This window comes from Atractosteus spatula, chromosome 11 (genome assembly GCF_055471065.1).
Source record: "Atractosteus spatula isolate fAtrSpa1 chromosome 11, fAtrSpa1.hap1, whole genome shotgun sequence".
Classification (NCBI taxonomy): Eukaryota; Metazoa; Chordata; class Actinopteri; order Semionotiformes; family Lepisosteidae; genus Atractosteus; species Atractosteus spatula.
The window spans coordinates 8,488,213-8,497,941 of NC_142716.1; the positions used below are offsets into that span (position 1 = coordinate 8,488,213).

Consider the following 9,729-nt stretch of genomic DNA (forward strand, 5'->3'; position numbering starts at 1 on the left):
ATATCAAATAAAATGTCTTTTTAGTGTAAATAGGGTTATTTTTTGTTTATTGGTCAATTGAACATAAAACAGGACTATGCTTTAGAAGTAGAGTAGGGAATAAATACCTTTCATAAAGGTTGAAGAATCAGGGAGGTTCAAAACATATATTCTTAACACCTATGTTGGCTTTTAGTGAACATTAGTACACACAGGGGGAACACTTTCCAAAATAAATCCTCCTTTGAAACCCCTCAGGTTAAATGGTGATGTTTTTCGGACATTCTGTCCACATGGCTGCATTCCACTTCTAATGAACATTTATTTGTGTCTCCCTGTTGCATTATGGTATGGTTGACACGTTGTGCACTTTATGATACTTAAGATGAACCTACACAGATGCCTCACTTTGACAGATTGCTTTTGTGAAAAAAAGGGGGATTTATGGTGTATACATTCTTCAAGTGGTTAATCTAAGCTACAGTAGAAGTATTGTCAAATATTCCAGCACCCAGTGCACCCTTACTAGCGAACGGCTTCTCTTTTGACCCCAGTGGAGAAGCCCATCAGTTAAAGGTGGATCGATGGTTTGCACTTGTTATTCAGAACTGCTCCATTTGAATGAATCTGTTTAATATCTGTGGCAGATCTTGGCAGGACCGATTTTTGTTAAAATAATGAGTTGCAATTCCACTTAGGGCTAATATTAATCAAGTCCATGAATCAAGCCCAGGTATTTCAAGTTTGGCTGTGCTACACATCTGTGGAAAACATGCCTTAGTGCTCTGTACAATGGAATGATACATTTTGTTCAAACTAAATAATCTGTTAGCTAATATTCTCTTCTATTAGCTCATTCCCATGACAGCCCAGTTTCCTCTGTTTAAGACTTCATCTAATAAAAGGAAGCATTGTTTTAGAAACACAATTTCTGTTTTTAACAATTGACAGTCACCCTAGGAGTTATGTAAGGGACTGCCTGCAGTATGTACTCTAGCTGTTAGTTGGTTTTTTTCCCCCAAATGGAAAGAAAACCTGATTGTTCAATGTTTCTTGAATTTGGTGCACGCTTTCTTGCTTGAAAACATTTTTATATTTCTGCTATCATGCTAAATAATACTTTATATGAAAAAGAAGAAACCAAGAGCAATTGTTCCAGGTGTAGCTCTTATTGTATGTAATTCTTTCCATTCACAGCTTGAATTCATTTAGAGAAACCCTCTGGATGAGAAAAATAGGTTCCATCTGGACTGTTTTTATTTGGTCCTGCAAATATGAAAAAGGTGGTTAAATACGTGAAACTGCAAAACATGCGATGAGCTTGAAAGTGGTCCAGTATTCTGCTATACGAAGGGCATTCTGATTTTCTTCTTATTGAACACAGCGGGTTTTATATCACAGGATACGTTCTGAGGTGGACTTAACTTTACCCTATAAGGAATGAAACGTGAAAGAATTTATTTTAATAGGAATGATTCCCATGGTTCAAAGGCAGCCAATCACACAGATGACACAGTTTGGTATCTTTGGAAACGGCCAATAATATTTTCACATATGACCATTAGTGCAGTGTATTTTGGGTGTATCGTTTGACCCTAACCCTTTCCCAGTATTGCTGAGTGACCTTGGGGAATCGAGACTTGCCAGCAAATTGAGCAGTGCAAAAACATCAACAGTGTTGACGTGTGGTGCAGAATGCTTTCTGTTTTTATACCAGCTGTGGGTTCTATAAGCATGGCGCTTTAGTTTATTGTTCTAAATTTCTCAAGTGCTGCTTCCTTTCAGATTTTTTCCCCTCTCTTGTCATTAGAAATTGTTACAGGTGCACAGCAGAAACCTGAAACCATAAGGCTTTAATTAGTCATGCAGGGTTCGTCTAAGTATTGCTAAAGATAAGTCTTCGCGGATCCATGACCATTTCAGCCACATAAAATATTTCACTGTGGTTGACTTTATTTGAGTAAATAATGTTTTTCAAGGTAACACCTCAAGTGTAGAAAATAGCCTTTGCTTAAATGCATTTTTTAAAACTTTAATTTGATTTAAAATGGTTAAAATTCTGCTGATTTTTTTTTCTCTGAAGGGAAACATGAAAAATGTAACCAGAGATATAATTTATTCCAAAGGACTCATGCTCCACTGGAAATATATTGTCGACAGGGAATCTTATTGTCAAAAACCACTGTCTTACAGGATTTGTAGGTGTAGCCCAGTGAAATCAAGACCCTGTTTGTACTTAATTAAATCCCAGGACACCACTAATTTATTTTTTTCACTCATATGTGGGGTACTTTAAAATACATTTTAATATGGAAACAATTAGCAGGAGCTTGTTTCTTTAGGAAAAAGGAGCTCTTAAATTTTCATCTCTCATTTTTTTCATACCAAACATAAGTTTTACAGTTTTCCTGTGATTTTCTAGTCATTTTTACTACTTTTTAATGACATGATCATAATGACATTATTTTTTTGTGTGCTTGTTTCTAAAGTATATTAGAAACTTGCTCTTTGGAGGTAGTAATTCCTAAAAAGAACTTTTTTTCAGGGCTGCCTGATGTCATGTGATAATTCTACCAGGTCCATAATGTAACATTATGTTTTTTCTGACGTGATATTTTTCTAGAGTGTCAATTTAATATGTATCAAAACTAATGTGTAATCATTATATTCTAATTTGAGGACACATTCTTACATCACTATGTAGCGGAGACAGGCGCAAACCAAAATTTTGTTCTTTATAATTTGAAATCATCAGGTATTTCTGTCAATTCATAATGCAATCCTGGATGTGGCAAACGGCGTTCTGTGATAAAGTGTCTGCATGAAGATACTTCCTAATTGCTGGTTATGTTTCCTTTTTATTGTCCTCTAATGATGGAGCCTGCTATTGTCTAAAAATCTACTTTTTATTTTGGATTAAGTAGACTTGCAGTGCAGCAATGAATGCCATTCTTTTATTCAGAAACTTTGGACATAACAAGGTGACTCAGCCATTTGGAACAAAAAGCTTGTGAGCTGGAATGGGAACATACTGTAGGATTGGAGATTGCTCTAAGGGAGGAGATAGCAACTTCACAGAGCACAGACTTCTGATCTTCTGAGAGTGTAGACTCTCACCTGGAACCCTCAGTAATGACTCAGTGTTCTGCTTCTTTCTGCCTTGGTCCTGGTTAAAGGACTTTTTATCGCAACAACCAAGAAGAATCAGTTATTTTAACATTATTGTCCGCAAAATGTTTTTCCTGCAGTCCGCCATCTTATCAGAAGCAATCTTTTTTATCATCATAAAAAATACAGAGTAATTTTGCTCTTGATACTGAGTTGTATTTCTGGTATTGATTTAATACCGAGTTGTAATAAAATATTGTGTCACATTGAGAATGACACATCAGGAGTTAACTGTCAATATTTAATATCTTTATTGCCATCTTTCAAATTTAAAATTAAAATGTTATCTTTTTTCCATTTGATTTTCTGAATGAAATGCTAATGCTTTATCCCTGAGCATTTTTTTTCTTCCAGTTTGTCATGCTTTGTTTCTAAGGTAACTAATTCAGTCCTTATGCATTGTTAAATTAAACTTGTTAATGTTTTGCTCATATGCTGAAGCACTGGCAGCACTGTGAAATTTATAAAGAGATTGTTAAACAGACTCAGCTGACATGAAATAAAATCTTAACTGTTGCATACCAGCATATTGGCTTAACAGTAAAGAATATTGCTATGCTGTCATATCATACTGTTACAATCTCAAGATTAAGATTGTTTTGGTTTTTACTTAAAAGGACTTAAATATCCCTTTCATAACTCCTTTGAAAGACTTCACAACACAATAAAACAACTTGCATAAAAGAATGTTAAACACCTAAACATAATAGGACCACTGTTATTGAGCTGCATCTGCAGAAAGTTCTTGACAGGTTTCAAGTCCTTAATGGGGTCTTCCAGTACAATAACTTTCCCCTTCTAGAATTCTGCTCTTAGCTTTTGGCTGCAATGGTCTTGTTATGAATTGTAACAAAATAATTATATGCCTGTAATGTGATTTGCATAAATGTTTTTAATGGCAGTTGTTATATAATGTTGTGTAATGTTTATGATGGAGTTAGGAGATATTTTATTTATAGCCTTGGTCAAATGTTGCCAGTCTTTGTTTTACTGGTCAAAGTCAAATTCAGAGATTAATTAAGAGATTAACTTGTTAAATAATTGTAAGAGATTAAATAATTGTACTTGGCCAAAGTGAGATATTAAAAATGTTTTTTTTGTTGTGGGAAGTATTCTACAATGTTTCTGAAGAAATACAAATTTAAACGTAAGGAATGAAAATATTCCCTTATTTTCTCTGTTTGCATTTCCTAGATTGGACAATAATGCATTTTGAGTAACGTGTGACCATATTTGCCAAGATTTAATTGTGCAGTCTAACTGCATTTTAGCCTTGATGCTACTAACTGATTCATATTGCTTGACTACAATGCAGATTGCATTTGAAATGCAGAGTCAAAGGCACAAGTGTGATTTGTGTAAGTGTAAGCAAGCAGTTCATAGTGTAATCAGTGCCAGAGCCTTGTCTGGTGACACGTCTGCTGTTAGGCAGCCTGCTGACTTTCTCTCATGAAAGTCTGTCTCAGCTCCTTGTTGAAGACTGAACTACCCAGCCCAGCTTCGGTAAAGTGATACGTGTAAATGAATCTATCCTGCGAGAGGATTTAAGCTTTTTTTCCCCTCATAGAGTTGTTTATAAAACTTGGGCTTGGGTGTCCAGAAAAGCAAACATCATTAAATTGCTGATGCTGGTAAAAGCAAATTTGTTACAATCCTGCTTTGCTTAGATCTTTTTATTATGATTAATGGCTTGAAATGATGGGTAGAGGACTTACTGTATGTTGAACAATGCAGATCCACAGTCTGAGTGATGTGGCCTTGGTCAGACATCTGAACAGTTTCCAGGCTCTCTCCAGTGATGTAACCCTTCAGATATGTCTCCACATGTTCCTCTGTGTGCTCTCAATTCAGCTTGATGGATTGTCTGGCCCATCTGCTGTGGAAGCTTCTCAAACTGAATGGAAATTTGGGATCCGTTTGTCTAAAGTTTTGACAAAAATGCTTAAATATTGTTGATGTACAGTATGCTAATTGTTATCATTTGTATTGCATAGTTAATAAAGGAACGCATAATAAGAGGAAGCAAAGTGTTTTAGCTAACTTATCGGATCTTGGTTTCTAAATGATTATTAAAGGGTTTACATTTGAAAAGCAGAGACCAAATATAAAGTCCGTTCTCAGGAGTTCATTCATGCAAAAGGAACAATGAAATGGAAGGTAGCTAATTAAGGTGGTGGCAGTGCAATCATTTAGTTGTGCACAGTTCAGTTTAAGTTTGATATATTGTTATACTGGAGGGCTGTGATTATGCTTGGATCATCTGAAACCGTAAATTCTGACAATTTCAAATGCAGAAAGCTTAAACTACAGAAGCTATAACTGCTTCTGTAGGGCAAAGAGAGGATGATAATAGGTTTAATGGGTTCTGCAGGTGCTTTAAGACTTGAAGATTTTCCCCTAAGGAACTATTTGACTTTTTAGTCCTCATCCGGAATGCTGGGTCATTCAAGACGGCAGTAAAGTTGGTAATGTATAATACATGCATCTAATCCATATGGTTTCAGTTATGTGGATCCATAGTATTCCACAAAGAAACCCATGATAGGAGTTTCTCTCAGAAATTACAGCATTTTTTGAACTTCAGTGGTACTGTAAACTTGAGACAGTTTAAGGATTGATACGTAAATGCTGTCTGGCATTTGTCCAAGATGGGAGTTTGAGTGAACTGAAAAACAGTTTGCATCTGAGAGCAAACGCATCCACCCCTAACTTAAGTGAACCTCTTGCGCAACAGGATATTTCCTTCCTTGGTCGGCAACTGAATTTATGGCCTCATAATTTATGGATAAAGTTGAGTGAAATGTGTAGCCTAAATTAGTCGCAAGTCAAAAACACGCTTGTTTGTTCCGAACAACAAAACAAAATTATAGGAAATAACTATTAAGATCTAGAATGGGTGCTGCAAGATTTGATTCAAGTGGCCGAAAGGAATTTGTGGTGTTTCAGTAGACAAGATCACCGGGGGCAGCAGTTTTTGGGAGCTGGAATTTTTAACAATAACTCTTAAAAGAAATTTGAATTATCAACTTGTATTCAAATATTCATATTTTCTGATATCCATAGGAGTTCCCTCTCAGGTTCTGCCTCTAATGATATGAGTTGTGTTGTAAATCCTTGGATCCCCATTCTTGATGCACTCATTAACTTCTCACAGCCTAGCCTACACTGTGATGGGTTGAGGATTTACAGTGTCCGGTCTTATTTTCCAGTTTCTGGTTCACTGGCTGCAAAGCCTTCACTTAAAGGGAGTATGAATAAAATTAAAAATAAAGGAAAGAAGAAGACACTTTGGTCATGAAAGGTGTCATCTAATGCCCAAGTCAGAAATGGTGCTATACTAGCACAATCTGAATTTTGGAACTTATTTTGTAAGCTATTAAAAATGAGGGCTATCATTTTCTACAGATCTCCGTCAATGGAACATTAAAAATCCTTTTATACGATTCACATGGATTTTCTTTCTTATGTTGGAGTTATGTTGGTATGTGTTCCTGAAATGGCTTGTTTTTTTATTGCAGAGAGTGTGATAAAGGAAGAAGAATACGAAGTGATGATGCAGATTGACTGTGAGGTCATGGACACCAGGATCCTCCATATCAAGGCCTCCAGCATCCCCCCATTCCTACGGGCCTCCAGTGGCAATCGGACTGACTCTTTCTACTCCTCCGCCAGCAGGCAGGCCACACCACCTGTCGGAGCAATCACAGGTTCTGCCACATGAGCCTGGAGTGCACTGCTGGAATGATACCCAGCAGTGTGTTTTATACATATTGTTTTTTGAAGAATGCACGTCTTTACGAAGATAATGTTTCAGGTCAATTGATTTCACCTTCATTATGTTTTCCCTAAATTCTGTTTCTTCACTGAATGTATTTTTCCTCTGCATCTATCAATCATGTCTGCTAAAGAGTGTAAACTTTAATGTAAATACTTCAGAATATCTTAAAGCCCGTTTTGCAGAAATCCAGAATTCAAGTTATGTTTTACACATTCATTCATGTGCATTTTTGTCCTTTGTGACTAACAGGTACTGCTCCTCTCCTATACCTCTGCCCTATATTAGTGGAGCTGCCGGGTGTGTGACGTGTAAGTTCTGTTTTGGCTGTGGGCTCCCAGCCTCTTATCCTCATCAAAGTAGTTGTTGAATAACAGCAGGTGGTTCAAGAATGAACCTTGAGTCACCTCTCTATGACATGAAGTGTTTGCTTTTACGGCGTTCCTCTCTTTTCCTGTTCATATAACAATTTTTTGGTCCTGCGCACCAAGCCACAGAGTGAAGGCTCAAATAAGACCTGAAGCTTTTGTCACAGATGTGAAAAGCTATAAATTCATAACGTATCCTCTAATTTAGTTGGAGTCGTATACATACATTAAAGGATCTATAATATTAAATTATGCTGGATCATATCAATTGATATTAAAATATGAATTGACATTAAAATTAAATCATTGACCACTAAAGTCATACTTCTATTCATAAGCTGTCTTGTCTTTAATTTTGCTTTATTTTTAAAGATTTTTTTCAGGTTCTGAGATATAGTTTTTTTTTACTATTTGTACTGTCATATACTGTATAATTATGCTAGATGTTGGCACTTTGCATTGTAACTGCCTCATAAAATCCATATCAATTAAAAATTATACCACTCCCCTATAAATACTAAGAAGATTTTAAGAAGCCTTATACTTCAAAAGCAATACTTCTTAACAAATATCTGTACTGTGTATGGTATTTGAATTGTTCATGCAAAAAGACGTCAAAGATTCTTATTAACGTTATCATCATTTCTGAAGCTGTTCCTCAGGAAAAGAAATGCCCTAGTGTTCAAAATACAGCTTGTAATATTCCTTTTTTCAAAAGGCTGAAAAAGCATTGTTCGGCATGTAATTAATTATATTAAAAATAACTTGCTTTGGGTGTTTCAGAATTCTCAGTTTGAACATGAACTATCAAAAAATCTTAAAAGACTATAATAAAAAATGCTTTAGGACCTGAGATTACAGCCAAATTCCTAATGGTAGAGAGCATGTCGAAGGAGCCCAACATTTTTGGCTCCTACACTGATGAATCAGTGCAGTGAACAGACAAGCTTGTGTAAACACCTGGGTTAAGGTGTGCAGGTTTTACTTTTATTAAAAGAATTCTTTATACAGATCACACAGTTCTTTGCACAGCGATCTCAGCAGCATACATACAGGGCTAGTCCTACTGTTCACTGCAGTGTTTATTAACCAGACTTTTATACAGATTATTCAAATACACTATCCGGTGTAGTGTAGAACTTCATTATTATGCCGAATGTGAGACCAATTTGATTAAAAGTAGCTGAATGTTTGTGCTAAAAATTTAAAGAATTATCTGAAGTTGCTAGATGAATATATATTGTATTTATTTTGAAAAAACGAAAGATAGTTTACTTAAAGGATATGCTATATTAAAGATATTGTAAAAGGAATAAAACATTTCCAGTGCTATTCTGAACCTTGGGACTTGCGTATTGTGTAATTAAGAAAACCTTTTTTAAAACCACATGTTGCTGGTGAAATGCAGTTGCTTTATAAAGGGTTAATTAAATTATAATGAAATTGTAGTTTATTCCTGCTGATAAATGTCTGATACTTTAACACTGTTTTATTTTTTTAATCCTCAGTTTTGCTTGACCCTCCATTACACTTGTGGAAATTTCACCCAGGTCAATGTCTAGTGTGCCTGCAGTATGTCATTAAGGAAAACCTTTTACAGCAGGTAAAGGGCTGAACAGCACTGTGTTGGTTAATTAGGACTTCTGACAGATGCACAGTTCAGCTGTGAACTTTGCTTATATATCGCTTGCAGTGCTCACTTTTTTATAAAAATGTACGAATATGTGCAATGCACAACCACCAACAGTGTAAAAAATGTTTTTAAAATCAAGGGTCAAAACCTGTGAAAAATTACTTGTTGTTTGGGAATTGTATTTTGTTTTGAGTTTCTACTTTATTTTTTACCTTGACAAAAAAAATGTATAGATCAGAAGTTTTTCTTGCTTTTCCTTCCTGTAAACCTAGGATGTGTGGCGATAGTTCATTAAGAAAGGACAAGTCTGTGAGATTCATTTGATCTTTGTATTGTATTGTAAAATTTAGACAAATAAAACTTTAATCCACACTGATCATTTTTTTTCAGTCTGAAAACATTTTGTTTGCAAACAGATTTCAAACATTAATGATTTATCCTATGAAATAAGGTCTCTGATTTTCTGTTTACTTTCTAAAAGCTGTGTTTTAAAATACACAGGGAAAAGCACATTAATCATTTTTTTAGAGAAACTCAAAAGAGAACAGTTGTTATGCTAAAACTTGGGAATTAAAGAAAAGCCACAAAGAAACCCATAGTCATTTTGCCACAGCCAATGAGACAATTTTGATGTATTTCCATTGCCATTTATATACACCATCATTTTTCTGTAGTGTTGTCCACAGTTTCTTTCATGTTCAAATTTCTGGATTAGAATACTACCCATAATCCAGTGGAAATTACATGCAATTTTCATGTATTGTACAGAGAAGTGATTTATGACTGTTTTTTTGTGTTACTCAAAC

General features: G+C 35.3%; 1 protein-coding gene across 2 annotated transcripts in view; it reads left to right on the forward strand.

The window, feature by feature from the left end:
• The window catches only part of atf6 (activating transcription factor 6), a 54,267-nt gene extending 44,972 nt beyond the window's left edge, over window positions 1-9,295 (forward strand). For both annotated transcript variants that reach the window (XM_088926769.1, XM_088926770.1), the window contains one exon: window positions 6,666-9,295. In XM_088926769.1, the coding sequence (XP_088782895.1) occupies window positions 6,666-6,868 (203 nt within the window). In that variant the 3' untranslated portion in view covers window positions 6,869-9,295. The remainder of the gene's footprint in view (window positions 1-6,665) is intronic.
• The last annotated feature ends 434 nt before the right edge of the window (window positions 9,296-9,729 follow it).